The 14,955-nt window shown below is 41.9% G+C and overlaps 1 protein-coding gene across 4 annotated transcripts in view; it reads right to left on the bottom strand.

Annotated features, from left to right (window-relative positions):
- ELAVL1 (ELAV like RNA binding protein 1) overlaps positions 1 to 13,891 on the bottom strand; it is a 73,486-nt gene extending 59,595 nt beyond the window's left edge. For 2 of the 4 annotated variants that reach the window (XM_020978128.2, XM_020978130.2), the window contains exons 1-2: positions 13,723 to 13,891; positions 3,076 to 3,217 (exon numbers count right to left, since the gene is read on the bottom strand). In XM_020978128.2, the coding sequence (XP_020833787.1) occupies positions 3,076 to 3,207 (132 nt within the window). In that variant the 5' untranslated portion in view covers positions 3,208 to 3,217; positions 13,723 to 13,891. The remainder of the gene's footprint in view (positions 1 to 3,075; positions 3,218 to 13,722) is intronic. The other 2 variants (XM_020978129.2, XM_020978131.2) reach the window with 2 other exon arrangements.
- Positions 13,892 to 14,955: the final 1,064 nt, after the last annotated feature.

The raw sequence follows: 14,955 nt of genomic DNA on the forward strand, positions 1-14,955 counted from the left end.
TAAGTTATTCTTAGCTATAAGCCCATATATAGCCTTTCTCTTCTGGAATACTAAAGTCCATGCTCTCTGCTCCTTTACACTGCTGGGTACTAAGTCATGCTTAATCCTTGTTTTGATGCCTTAGTGATTGAATTGTTTCTTTCTTGCTGCTTGAAGTATTTTTTCTTTTACCTGGAAACACTGGATTTTGGTGATGATATCCCTGGGAGTTTTCATTTTAGAGCTTCTTTCAAGAGTTAGATTTTTTTTTTCTATTCCTACTCTAACCCCTGGTTCTAAAAGATCCATGCAGTTCTCTTTCAAGACTTCTTCAAATATTAGGTCTTTTTTGGCCATGGAATTCACGTAGCCCACTGATTCTTAAATTTTTTCTTCTCAATCTGTTTTCCAGGTCAGTTGTTTTCACTATGAGATAACTCAGATTTAATTTTTTTTTGGCTTTTGACTTTGTTTTAATATTTCTTGTTGCCTCACTGATTCACTGGCTTCTATTTGATTCATTCTAATTTTCAGGGAGTTTACCGCTTGGGCAAAGTTTTGTACCCCTTGTTCTAAACTGTTAATTTCCTTTCCAAGTCTTTCTTCAATACCTCTCATTTCTGTTCCAATTTTTTCTTCAAGTGCTCTCATTCTACTTACAAGAACATTTTAACTCTTTCAAAAAAAAAATCCTGCTTTATCTCTTCCAAGCATTCTAGTTGAGTTTGTGTCTAACCTGTGTTTTCCACTGAGGCTTTGCTCATAGATGTGATAGAATTATTCTGTTCTTCTGGATTTGAATCTTGAGCTTCCGTGGCACCATAATAATAGCTCTTTTAAAGACACAGATAATGGGCAGTTTCGCTGTAATCCCTTCCTTACTCTTTCTAAACCAGGAGTTCTTTTCTTTTATTTTTTATGTCCTGGACTCCTTTGGCAGTCAGTCTGATTAAGCCTACAGCTCCTTCTCAAAAGAATATTTTCAAATGCATAAAATAAAGTACACAGGATTGCAAAGGAAGAAACCAATTATATTGAAATAGAAATGTAATTTGGCAGGGACTCTTTTACTTTTGCCTTTGTATCCCCAACACCTAGTAGTACCTGGCATACAATAGGTATTTAATAAATGCTTACTAATTGATTAATCTAGAATGTGGGAACTGGTACCAGTTATAAGGGATAATTCAGGGGGGAAAAAAAGAAAGATTACTGAAAGCATTCAATACCCTCTACAGCTTGACAGCTTTTTCAGCCTCATCTCCCTTTCCTGAGGCATTTTACTAATGCTTACTAGCTCAGGTGTTCTTAACTTGGTGCCCATAGACCTCCCAGGTAAATCATGGTCAGATTTTAGGGAGTCCATGAACTTGGATGGAAAAAAAAAATTTACATTTTCATTTTCACTAAATTCTAATTGAAATTTAGCATTTCCTTCCATTATAAAAGTGGGTAACAAACCATAATATTAGCTGTACTTCTGACTTTGTCTTCAATAGGAATCACAGATACTTTCATATGATATCACATCACAACTGAAAATGTAACCTTGTCAAAGACCACTCCAGTTTATCGTTCTTATTTAACCTAAACTACAACAGCCTTTAGGTTTTAGAAAATAAAATTTAAGTCTTTAGAAAATAAAATTTAACTTTAACTTGCCTATATTTTAAATGTGTTATTTTATTCTAACATATTAATAAAACACATATCCCTAAATTACAAATTTAATACTTTAATAACATTTTAATAATTGGTTCCATTGTAATCCTGTGTATTTTATTTTATGCATTTAAAAATATTATTCTAAGAAAGGATCCATAGGCTTCACCAGACTGCCAAAGAAATCCAATAATATATATCAAAAGATTAAAAACCCCTGTTCTAACTATTCTCTTAACCCCCAGATATGTATGTCTTGTACAGCTCTCCAACCTCCAAGCCTTTATTCAATGTTATTTCTCACACCTAGAATGTCTTCTCTACTGCCTTTTGGATACTAAATTCCTACCCAAACTTAAAAACTAATTGAAATGCTACCCCTTCCATGAAGCCTTTCCTGATCCCCTTAGTTACTATATTCACTATTGGACTCACTATTAGACCTCACACAGCCCTTTGTTTTCCAATGTACTTGTCATGTAATATCCATTATGGCTATCTGTTTTTGCATTTTATCTCCTGACTAGATTAGGAGCATCATCAGGATAAGGACCATGTATTATCCAGACACTATCTTCCCCAGTGCTGAACACAGTAGTTGCACACACTGAACACCTAAGTGTAAACTTATGTTAGTAAAGTGTTAACTGAATGGAGAGAAAGTTATGCAATAGGAGTTAGTTAAGTAGAAGTAAGTATATAAGCACAATTAGGGAAACATAAAGATCTGGGAAAGTGTTTCAGTCAAAGTGGCACAGTCATAGACCTGGATCAACTAGAGAAATGAAGATAAGGAAACCAAACCCTAAAACTAAACTACCCCCACCATCTAGCTTCTCTACTAGGACATTCCAGTGTTGCTGAAATCTGCTAGACAAAGTCACACAATCATCCACACTAGGTTCACTGTAAATTGATGGGATTTGATCTTAAATGGGTTCTCACTGCTACATGGCAATCCTTTTCTTCTTCCCTTATTGACTCCATTCCCCACAATGGCTGTTCTAAACTCTCCTTTCCTATATAGTATTCCCTATCCTTTCACCCTCAGCAGAGGATCTATGATCCTATGACCTCATCTCCTACTTTACTTCTACTAAGCAGATGATACAGTGGATAGAACACTGGACCCAGAGTCAGGAAGACCTGTGTTCAAATCTGGCCTCGCACACTTACTAGCTATATGACCCTGGGTGAATCACTCAGCCTCTTCTCTGACTCTCCTCATCTGTAAAATGGGGATAATAGCATCTACCTCCCAGGCAGGTTTTTTGAGGATAAAACAAGATCATATTTGTGAAGCACTTTGTAAACCATAAAGCACTATACAAATGCTAGCTATTATTACTTCAGAGGAAACAAAAAGCCAGCCATTGTGAGCTGTCTCCCCTTTTCCACACCTTGAAATCCCTCTATACCATCCCCCATTCTCACCTGCTTTGCTTCAAACTCTGGGGAAGAGGTGGTCCTTCCTGTCAAGATCAACCTCTCTACTTGTGCCCTTGATCCCATCCCCTTTTTCTTCTTCGATCTTGTTCTCTCAATTATGCCTTCATTGTCTTTCATCTTCAATCTCCTTATCCATTGGGGGAGGGGGGTAAAAGGGAAAGGGAACAAGCATTTATTAAGCACCGACTACATGCCAGGCACTGAGCTAAGTGTTATACAAATAATTCATTTGATCCTCATAACAACCCTGAGAGGTAGGTGCTATTATTATCCCCATTTAACAATTGAGAAAAGTGAGTTACAGGTTAAATGACTTGCCCAAGTTCCCACGGTGAAGTGTGAGGTCACATTTGAATTCAGGTCTTCCAGATTCCAGGTCAAGCACTCAATCCACACTGTACTCTCTACCTGCCATTGGCTCTTCCTGGTTTCCTACAGACAGCCCTAAGGCTCCCTAACTTGAATGGACCTTCAGCGTCTTTGCCACACTCTCAAGTCATCATCCTATCCCTCTCCTCCCAGCTGCTGTCAAACTCCCAGGAAATCAGCTCCTCCATTTCCTTACCTCCCAGCTCATTTTTCAGCCCCCCAGCAATCTGGCTGAAACTACTTTCTCAAAGATTCACAATGATCTCTTCAATGCTAAATCCAACGGTCTTACTCAGTTCCCATTTTACCAAACCTCTCTACAGAGGTTTGGACACTTCTAACCATCTCCTCCCTTCCTGGATACTTGGTTCCTCCCTTGGCTTTCATAACACTGGTCTGTCTTGGTTCTCCTCTACCTGCATGACAGCTCCTTCTTAGTCCCCTCTGTTAACTCAAACAAGGCACAGTGGTACAGTAGGGGGAAAAAATGCTAGATTTGGGGTCAGAAGGCCTGGTTTCAAATTCCAACTCTGCTACTTACCACTTGTGTAGCCTTGGGCAAAACATTTAACCAACCTCTTTGGGCTTTGGTTTCCTCATTTATAAAATAAAGAAGTTGGACTAGTTAATTTCTAAGGTGTCTCTGAGCTCTAAATACTTCTATCATCAACTCAATGACCAACCATGACTCTAAAGAACATGATGAAGCATTCTATTGCTTACCTGACAGATAGGTGATGAACTCAGGATGTAGACTGAGACATGGGTTTTTTTTGGACATGGCCAATGCAGGAAATTTATTTTGTTGGACTTTAAATATTTGTTACAAAAGCTTTGTTTTTCTTTTTCTAAAGGGAGAGGTGAAGAGGAGCAGAAAATAAGATTTTTAATTGAAAAAATGTTTAAACAAAAATTTTAAATCCCATGATCATCACCTCCAGAGCTGCACTGCCCACCTCAAGAGCACTCAGCCCAAGAGTTGCTGGCTGGGACCACCATTCCTTGTGCATATATTAAGCATTTAATACAAATTATCTATCTATCATCCATCTCCTAGTAGTTAAATGTGGGTATCTCCCAAGGCTTTTTTATGGGCCCTTTTCTCTCAGTGATTTTAGCAGTTCCATGGATTCAATTATTTCTATACAGATGACTCCCATAATTATGTAGCAGGCCCTACTTTCTCCCCTGAACTACAGTTCTACCTTGCCAACTGCCTGCTAGACATTTCCACCTAGATGTCCCATTAGTATCTCAAACTCAACAAATGCAAGACAGCTTTTATCATCTTTTCCCAAAAATGTATCCCTTTTCAAACTTATCTCTTTCTACAGAGAACATTATCATTCTTCTAATAATCCAACTAGGTTCACAACTTTGGCCTCACCCTAGACTCTTCCCCTTTTCTCGTCTCTCATATCCAAATCAATTGTCAAGTCATATTGAATCTACCTATACAACACCTCTCATATCCATCAAGATTATTACAACAGCCATCTAGTTGGTCTCCCTACCTCCAAAACTCTCTCCTCTACAATCAATCCTCCCCACAACTGCCAAGTTCATATTCTAAAGAACAGAACTAAACATGACACGCAAAATCTTCAACAGTTCCCTTTGCCTCTAGGATAAACTCTAGAGCCTGGAATTTAACCCCCACCTTTACCACTTCTTATCTACCTTTCTAGATTTATTTTATATTCTTTCCCTTCACATAACCTAGCCAAAGTGACCTACCACTTGTTTCTCAAATTTCACATTCTATTTCTTGTCTTTATGATTTTGCATACATAGTGCTTCTCCTCCCCAACCCTGCCTGCCCCTGCCCCCAGCCAAGACTGAAATGTACTCTCTCCTTACCTTTACCTCTCAGAATACCTGGCTTCTTTCCATGCTGGGCTCACATACCACTTACTAAGGGAAACCTGTTCACTTCTGATTCCCCATCCTTCTCCCTGCTGTAAATGTTCTCTTTCTCCCAAAACTACCTTGCACTGCTACTTGCTGGGTCTCCCTATTTAAAACAAAGTCCCTTGAGAGCAAGGGACTATTTCATTTTTGTCTTTATTTCCCCCAATACTGGCACAGTGTCTTTAAAATAGCAGGTACTTAATAAATATTTTTTGACAAGTGGGGATACAAAAAGACAGACTTTGACAAAGCTTCTAAGGATAAAGTAATAGTAAGAGCATTTAAATGGTGAAAGAATGGCTCAATGAGATGCTAAGGAGAGTTTGAGAAAAAGTGGGAAAGATTAGTGGGTTCTTTTTCACAAGGTATACAATGTTGGATAAATTAAAACAAAAAGAATAATGAGCACAAAAATGTGAATGAGGGCTTAACCCATCTGCTTTGGGTTTACAAGACAGCTAAAAAGCTGAGGAGTTACATTTTTCAATTCTCACATGGAACTGGTTTCCAATCTTAGGTCAGAATTCATCTGAATGTAAGCTCCATGAATGCAGTTAATTTCATTTTTATTTTATCTCTGATTTCCAGTACCTAAGAAAAAAATATTGAGTACTTAATACACGTTTGGTGAATTGGACTGTATTAGAATCATTAGGTTGTAAGTTCCTTGAGAGCAATGTTTGAGTACTCACTATCTTGTATTCATCGTGCCTAGGATGATACTTCACAAAGAATAGGCACAAAATAAAAGCATGCTGATTTAAAGACCCAAACTAGGGCTAGTGAAGCTCTACCAAAAAGTCTTAAGGATCCTCTGAAAAGACTCAAAAGCAGGACTTGAGCAAAATGTCCATTGTGTTTTCTGAGCCAGTGGCCAACTCCCTTCCATTTATGGAAGGAAAAAGCCTAAAGCTTGAGAGAATGAGAAAACCCCACCCTGGTTCTCACTCTTTCTAGCCCCACTAAATGGTGCTGTCCTGGTGCTGAAGCTTTCTTTTCAAAAATAGTGAAACCTGAATGTACATAAGAAAAACATATCAGCTTATACCCATTCTAGATGTAGAGAAATGTATTCTCAACTCAGCAATTATTTAATAAGCATCTATCATGTGCAAAACACTATCAGGCACTAAGAATACAAAAACAAAAAATGAAACAGTCCTTGCCCTCAAAGAGTTTACATTCTAATGGGGAGATCAAAAAGAGATCTAATATACAAAGCAGCACATAAGCTGTGCTTTAGGAGGAACAGACAAGAATGTATGATACATTAAAAAAATAGAAGAGAAGTAAGGGACCTACTCTGCCTCTCCTAGCCTAGACCAAAGGTATTCAAGCCCCAAATATGAAATCTGTCATTCTATGCTTAGAAGAATTGCCTTAGGAAAGAAAAGAAGCTTTATTAACTTTGTCTATGATTACCTTAGAAATTACAGAAGAATTCTCCCTCTCTATTGGCAGCTAGGTGGTACAGTAGAGTCAGGAAGACCCGAGGTCAAACAGCCTCAGACACTTACTAGTGGTGTAACCTTGGAGAAATTAATCAACTTTTTGTCTGCCTCAATTTCATCTGTAAAATAAAAATGATAACAGCCTACCTCTCTCAGGGATGTTGTGAGGATAAAATGCAATGTTTATAAAGCATTTTGCAAACCATAATGCACTTTATAAATGCCAATTATTAGCAAGTACCTTCCCCTTTGCCTATAAATCCTCTATGTTAATACTCTCAGAAACTCAAATGAAACTGTGATCTCACTGATGTGTAGGTTCATTTCAGTGCAACAGATTACAATTAATCCATCCTACTCAACTCTTGTCAATGCCTTCCTATACATTTGCCACGAGAGAATCCATCTTTCCTCAATTTCTTCTGATATAGAGAGGATCTGAGTAGAGCACTGCAGCTGCCCACCTGCCACAATTCATCATTGCCACATGTCCAATGCATCTTCTCTTCCAATTATGTATTTCCTCAATGACATTTTTTATTCCTGTTCTTCTAAGTCCCTCATTGTTTATATCCTGCAGCCTGCTCACACTCACCATGCACCTTTCCAGAGCCCTCTGTGTCAGAGTCATTTTAAATTCTTCAGAAATCATGCTCCATGGCCTATGCCATACAAAAACACTGGTAAAATAAAGATATTTAACAGACAGGCCTTTGTTTCTCTAGGAGAAACTTGGGAGTCATTAAAGGGGTCTTACAATTTTCTGAAAGCAATTCAGCCCAATTTCTTCCCACTGTTTAATTCTGGATCCAACTTGTCCATTTGCACTGTCTGTCCCAGATACATATACTGCTGGATAACAGTGGATTACCCAACATCTAATGTCCAGATTGTGCCTACTTAAAATATTTTTATGTTTTTACTTTTTACCTTTTACTTTTCCCTCTGTCTCCTCTAGCTACTATCCTAACTCCTTTCTTTTGCTAACTTCTCAGGTTTAAATTCCTCATTTCATACTCTTTTCCTTAAAGAGGTGCCCACCTCTTGCAAGTTCTGTAAATTCCCTTCATGGCCATCACTAACTTCCTGTCTTTTCAAATAGCCTTTTCTTCATCCAAAATCTCCTTGACTTCTCCGCTCTGCAACACACCACTGATCATCTCATTCTTTAAACTTCTTCCTTTGTCTCCCTTGATATTACATTATATTCATTTTCTTCCTACTTTTCTGAGTATTTATGCACTGGTTCCTTTTCTTCCTCCCACCCCTTAAATGTGGGCATTCCTCAAAGTTTCATGCCCATGCTCCTACTCCTCTCTGCACTGTCATGAGAATTCACCTTCTAATGTGGCTTCAACTTCTACAGCGGTGCTCTCCAAATCAGTATTTCCAGCCCTCAGCTTGTTCTCTCTTGCACTCCAGCTACAAATCTCCAACTGTCTGATGGACATCCTGCCACTATCACAGACTCAACTCATGTAAAATAGAACTTGTCTTATTCTCCCTATTTCTGCTAATGATGTCATTCTTCCCTAGCTTCCTAAAAGGCTTAAAATCCTGGGGGTCATCTTTGTTTCTTCATTGCTCAATCTTTAAGTCTTCTTAATCCTGTTTTCACAATATTTGTTATATCAGTCCCCTTGCCATTGCCAGCCGCCTGCTCAGGCCCTTACCTCTTCGTGATTGTACCACTGTTAAAACCAAACAGATTTCCTTGTTTGTGACATCTCCAAACCACACTACACGTGGTAATAATGTTACTCTACCTAAAGCACTGATTTGATAGTCTCACTAGCTTGTATGAAGTTCCAATGGAATTTTCATTCATTTATTCAAAGGATGAAGCTCAAATTCTCAGTCCTGATAATAATAATGATAATTGCTATCTTTGTATCGCACTTTACAGGTTTGAAAAAGTACTTTACAAGGAATATTTCATTTGATCCTTATAACAACCCTGTGAAATAAATACTATTATTATTTTGATTTTACAAATGAAGAAATTAAGGATCACAGCAATTAGGTAATTTGCCCAGGGTCACATAGCTGGTAAGTACTTGTAAGATTTGAACCCAAGTCTTCCTGACTCCTGGTCCAGCACTCTGTCTACAATCTGGCCCTGATCTACCTTTTCAGTTTTATTTCTAAATATTCCTGGAGGCATTCTGGTAGAGTGCAAAGGACAGGTTTGGAGTCATAGGGTTTGGGTAGAAATCCAAATTCTACTTACTACCAGTGACCTTACTAGGAAAGTCACTTTACCTTTCCAGGCCTCAATTTCCTCATCTGTATAATGAGAAGAACTAATTTCTAAAGATCTCTTCCACCTCCAAATCCTATAATCCTATATTCATTTCAATCCTATATTCCTCCTCCCCAAGCATCCCACCTCCACGCTTCACTCACAGTTTCATTGACTGAAGTGCCCTCTCACTTCCATCCAAATCGTATTCATCCTACCACAGTTGATTAAAATTCCATTTTCTCCAGAATGCCTTCTGTACAATCCACCAACAATTAATCATGCACAGTAATGCTTGTTCAAGTCAATAACAGTAAACATTTATTAAATATCTATTATACGTAAAGAACTATGGCAGGCACTGGAAGAGATTTTTTAAAATTAGATAAGATCCAGACTGTCTTCATGGAGTTCAAAGTTAAGAAGCTCAAACTGTTATTTAAATCCTAGACTTTCATTTAACTTACTTGCAGGTTTGACTTCCCCAAATAGATGCCTTGAGAACAAAAACAGAGGATCACAGATTTAGAGCCAGAAAGAACCAAAGAGGACATTTAGTTCAGTCTCTTTTATGAGGCCCAGAGTGGTGAAGTAATTTGATCAAGGTCACAGAGTCAGTGGCAGAGGCTGGATTTGAACCCAGGTCCTCTGGTTTCAAATCCAAGGCTCTTTCAGCTGTAGTATGCTCACTCTTATTTTTCTTCTTTCACTACTCCCACCACCATCTAGGACACTGCCTTTCACACAGTAGGGCATCAATAAATATTTGTTGAATTAAATAGCAAATACGCATTAAACATTTGCTGGTCTGATTTTCTTGACTAGTAATGAAGTCCTAAAACCTCGATTCTCATATGATGAATCCCTCCTTCTCCTCTGCTCTTCCTCTCTCTTCCAAAATATTTAGAGTGGAAGTATCAGGAGGCAAAGCAGACGAAAACCGCATAGGTACACAGGGTACAAATAATAACAAGAACAAAAAGGCCACGTGGAAGAGGAGGAAAAGCACTTGATCAGGAGTCAGAAAACTTGGGGTCCGGTGCCAGCTCCCTATTTACGATCCCTATTATCTTGAGCAAGTCACAGGGTCACTCAGTTTCCTCATCTGCAAACATGGATAACAGATTTGCCGACCTCATAGTGTTGCTATGAGGATCTAATGCAATAATGTGTGCAAAAGCACTTCACAAATTGTAAGGCAATATACAATATACAAATATAAGGAGTGGTGCTAACAGCATCAGTATTTTGCCAATCTCAACATTTTATACTGCTTAAAACACCACTGGAACTTCTCCCCTCCTTACATCTCTCATTCTCTGCTTTATCTGCTCTCCATACATGCCACTAAGGGTTTTATACATTTACTAATGCATACGTGACACCTAGTGGCAAAAAGAGGGTAGCCACAGGCTTCCCCCACAAAACAGCATGTGAGGGAAATGCTGGTCCACTTTCCCTCCTTCTGCATTGCAGGGAACCGAATGTATTGTCATAATCCTTTGCTAACGTTTCCAAGTGGATGCCTGGCCATCATCTCAAATTCAATATGCCTAAAATTAAATTCCTATTCCCTTCCCACCTGCCCCCAAGCCAACCAATACCATTTTGCCTCAACACCCAGACTGAAACCCCAGATCTACCTCTGACTCCTCCTTATCCCTTGCTACGCATATCCAATTCAACTCAATAAGCATTTAACTGTCAGAGACAGAAAGAGAGACAGTATAGCTTAATGGAGAGGGGATCAGTCTGGGAATCAAGAACTGAATTAAAGTCCTGCATTTGACATATATGAAATGTAGGACCATGGGTAAGTCACAACCTATCAATAGCCCAGACACTAAGATTAAGTTACAGAAAATCTGGTTATCAGCAGTGGTGGTGGGGTTTCCACACCAATAAACTCACAGGTCCAGCCTCTCTACTCCAAAAATATCCAGACACAAAGTCTTGTCAGTTCTTCTCTTGAAATGCCTCTTCTTAGATCTGCCTCTTCCTTTTTATTCCATTTGCCACTGCCCTAGTTCAGTGTCTGACCTTTGTTAGCCAACTCAACCTGTATGCTATCACCAATTCAGTTTAATTAAATGTATTTATCAAGCACCTATGTGCAAGGCATCGTGTTAAGTGCTGATACTGGGAGGCGCATGTCCTATCTCCCCAGCTTGTACATCACTCCCAGCAGTGTATCCCCTTCAAAAATTTAGCACATTATCTTGCACAGAATCGGTACCCAATAAATATCTGATTAACGGTCTAACAGTAGAGCTGTTCTTTTTTTTTTAGGAGCATTTCATAAGCATTCATATACATGGCAGAATGTATGCATACATGTTTGTAAAACAGAACTAAAATGCACACATCTCTATATATATACTACTTCATGTATCTCTGATTTTACTTTAGACTGCCCAAGACAATTCACTACTCCTCTACAGCATAGTACATGGTCTTCATAGGTTGCTACGGTTGAAAATAAATTCAGTACCCCGTGGCCAACCTTCTGGTGATGAGCCAGAATAAACAGATGCACAGATTTTATAACATGTTCCCAAATCTGTCAACATTCTCTTACAGTTCTTCAAAAGAACTGGTAAAATGCCACTAACAAGGAGTTTTGTGCCCTCTGACCTGTGTAGGAAGAGTACAAAGAAATATACATCATTATTTCCCTTCATGGTTCATTTCTATTTTCTCAATTAAAAAAAAAAGGATAAAAAGATCAAAAGGCAGTATGGTATTTACAGGAAAGACCCTCGATCTGCATACAAGAAGTCTGTGTTTGAATTGTAGCTCTAGGTCTCAGTTTCTTCCTTTGTAAAATCAAGAGGTCCCTTCTATGCCTAAATCTTACCATGACAGAGTGAAATGCACATCTGGGTTCAAGGCACAGGAATATAGACTTAGAGCTGGAAAGGACTTTAGAATCTAAGCCAACCCTCTCATTTTACAGATGACAAAACTGAGGCCTAGAGAGGTTATATGACTTGGTCAGAGTGACACAAGTAACAAATATCAGAGACAGAATTTGAACCCAGATCTTCATGATTCCATATCCAGCATGTTACCCACTATGCCATGCTGCCTCAAACTGCTGTAGAATTGGATAGGATCAGGGCTCTGCTACTGGCCAAATCTTTTCATCTGTCTCAATTCCAGTATAATACATATTGTAATTTTATTGTAGAAATTACTGTAAATGGGGGGAAATGTGAAGTAGCATGACACAGTATGAAGAGAACTGGACTAGGAGTCACCAAAGGCCTGGGTTCCAATTCTGCCTCTGACACTTAGCAGGTGTGTAATCAAATATGGGCAAATTGTTAGCCCTCAATGAGCTACGGGTTTCTTCTTTATAAAATGTGGACAATAGTTATAGTACCTACTCCCCTGGGGGTTGCTATGAAAATCAAATGAGGTAACACTGGCAAAATGTGTCCTATCAGTCAACAAGTATTTATTAAATGTCTACCATGTGCCAGGCTCTGGGGATACAAGTACAAAAAGCAACAGAGGCAGCAAGTGGCTCAGTGGATTGAGCATTGAACCTGGATTCACAAAGACTTGAGTTTAAATCCTGCCTGACACGCTTACTAGAGAAGCTGTGTGACTCTAGGCAAGTCTCTGTCTGCCTCACTTTCCTCATCTGTAAAATAAAGATCATAATAGCATCTACCTCCCAGGGCTGTTGTGAGGATCAAAAAAAAAAAAGAGAGAGAGAAAGAGAGAGAGAAAGCAAACCTGAAAGCACTAAAAAAAACCCTAGCTGTCATTATTTTTATCATCATCATTATCAACAGGCAGGCAACAAGCATTTAATTAGGAGCTTCCCATTACCAGGCACTGTAACTGTTATCCTTATTTTTTTCAGTCCCCACCTCACAGGGCTGCTGCGAAGGAAGGAAGATGCTTTTCCACCCTCAAATGGGTTTTGCTCTTATTAAGATCCTATAAGGGATGCTCTTCAGTCCTGCCTCACCAACCCAAATCGTGCATGTCTGACTGCTGACGGGAGCCTGAGAACAGAAGGGGGACTGTGAGTTCTCAGATCCCCAGGAAGGAAAGGGATGGTGCACTAGGAGGCAGCTTTCTGTCCTGTTGGCCGAGGCTAGATTGGATGACCTCTAAGTCCTTTCTAGTCCTGAGACTGGGAGAATTCTAACCCCCACTAGGGAACCGGTTTCCATCCTTCCCTTGGCCCCTTTCTGGGCCTCAGTTTTCCCTCTCAAAGGCTCCGAGCCCCTAACGAATCCAAGGCTCGAGGCCCTTTGCTTGCGGTGCTGGCCTGGGAAAGGCAGCGCCAGGAGGGCTGACCATCGCCGGCCGGCCACCCCCCCCACTCCCGTCCCCTCCCCCGGGGCCGCCCCTCTTCCTTCCTTCCTTCCTTCCTTCCTTCCTTCCTCCCCTCCTTCCTTCCTTCCTTTCGCCCTCGCTCGTAGCATCCCGGCCCCCGCCTTCCCCGCGGCCAACTTCCCCGGGAACCGCCCCCAGGCGCTCGGGGTCCGGAGCGGCCCTTAGCTAGTGCCGAGCCTGCCGTGCGGCGCGAGCCCCGCAGGCCTCCACGTCCGAGCGGCGGCACGGCTCAAGCGAGCCCCAGGCTTCCCCCGCGGCCTAGCCCCGGCCCCGGCCCGGCTTCGGCCCAGGCCGCGGCCTCACCTGTGCGCCAGCGGGCGGGCCCGGGACTCCTCCGGAGGCTGGGGGCGGGGGCAGGCGGGACAGTAACGGCTCCGCTCGGCCTCGGTAGCGGCGGCGGCAGCGACGGCGGCAGCGGCGGCGGCTCCTCCTCAGCGCGCACAACCCCGCTCCGGCCCAGCGCAGCCCGGGACCGCCCCCCTCCGCTTCGATCGCCCATTGGCCCCTCTCCGCCACGGCGCTCTTCTCATTGGGCAACGCGTGTGTCACAGGGCCTCGCGGGCCGCGGGGAGGCGGGACTTCCTGCCGCCGGCGCTGAGGATGGAGGCGTGGCCTCGGAGGCTAGCGGCCGGCGGGAGGCTAGGGGAGGCTGGGCGGGCGCCCGGCCCAGTGTCAGCGCCTGGGAGGCGGGTCTCCCTCCTTCCTCCCCCCCCCACTCCCAAGGCTGGAAAGCGGAGGAGGCCCAAATCAGCCCGGATCTCGCGTCTCTGCCCCCATCCCCCACCCGCCCCGCTCCGCCCGGTGTTTGGGGGTGCGTGTGCTCCCAGCGAGTGCCTGGAGAAAGGGGGGGGGGAAGAGTGTGCATAGGTGCGTGCACGGGGGAGCATCCTCACCCCCCAGGATGAGCGTGGAGGTGGGTGCTCTCCTGCTGGGGCACCCGGTGGTAGGTGGATGTCTGCCCACTCTCTCCCTGCCCCCATCCTAGGAATGTGGGTCCTATAGCTACCCTAGGTTCAGATCGTGAAGGAGCCTGAGAGTGCATCTCATCCAGCTCTTTCGTTTTTCAGAGGAGGAAACTGAGGCCCAGAAAGGTTAAGGAATTTGCAAAAGCTCAGCCAGGTTAAAAGACTTCCCCAACCCCCCCCCCCAAAAAAAGGGAGGGGGAATGGGCAGAGGATATTGCATCCTGAGCAAGAAATGGCGGGGGTTTTCTACAGGAACACTGTAGTTTCTGACCCACTTTCAGGAAGGCTTAATCAGAGAAAGGAACTGCTTAGGTTTTAAAGAAATGCCAAATTAATCTCTGCACGTAAGAGAATTAAGGCAGACTTGTAGGGTTCAGTAAGGGCCTTTGGACTAGACCCGACTCATTCTCATACAAACTCATGGAGGGCAGGGAGGCTGTCTTGGTATTTTTATCTTTCTCCAGCACCAAGAACAGCACCTCATTCATCATCAAAATAATCAATTATCACCATCACTTACATTTGAGATTCAAATACTGCTTTCCTCACAACAACTTTGTGAAGAATTTCA

This window comes from Phascolarctos cinereus, unplaced genomic scaffold, assembly GCF_003287225.1.
Source record: "Phascolarctos cinereus isolate Bilbo 61053 unplaced genomic scaffold, phaCin_HiC Scaffold_4;HRSCAF=312, whole genome shotgun sequence".
In the NCBI taxonomy this organism is placed as follows: Eukaryota; Metazoa; Chordata; class Mammalia; order Diprotodontia; family Phascolarctidae; genus Phascolarctos; species Phascolarctos cinereus.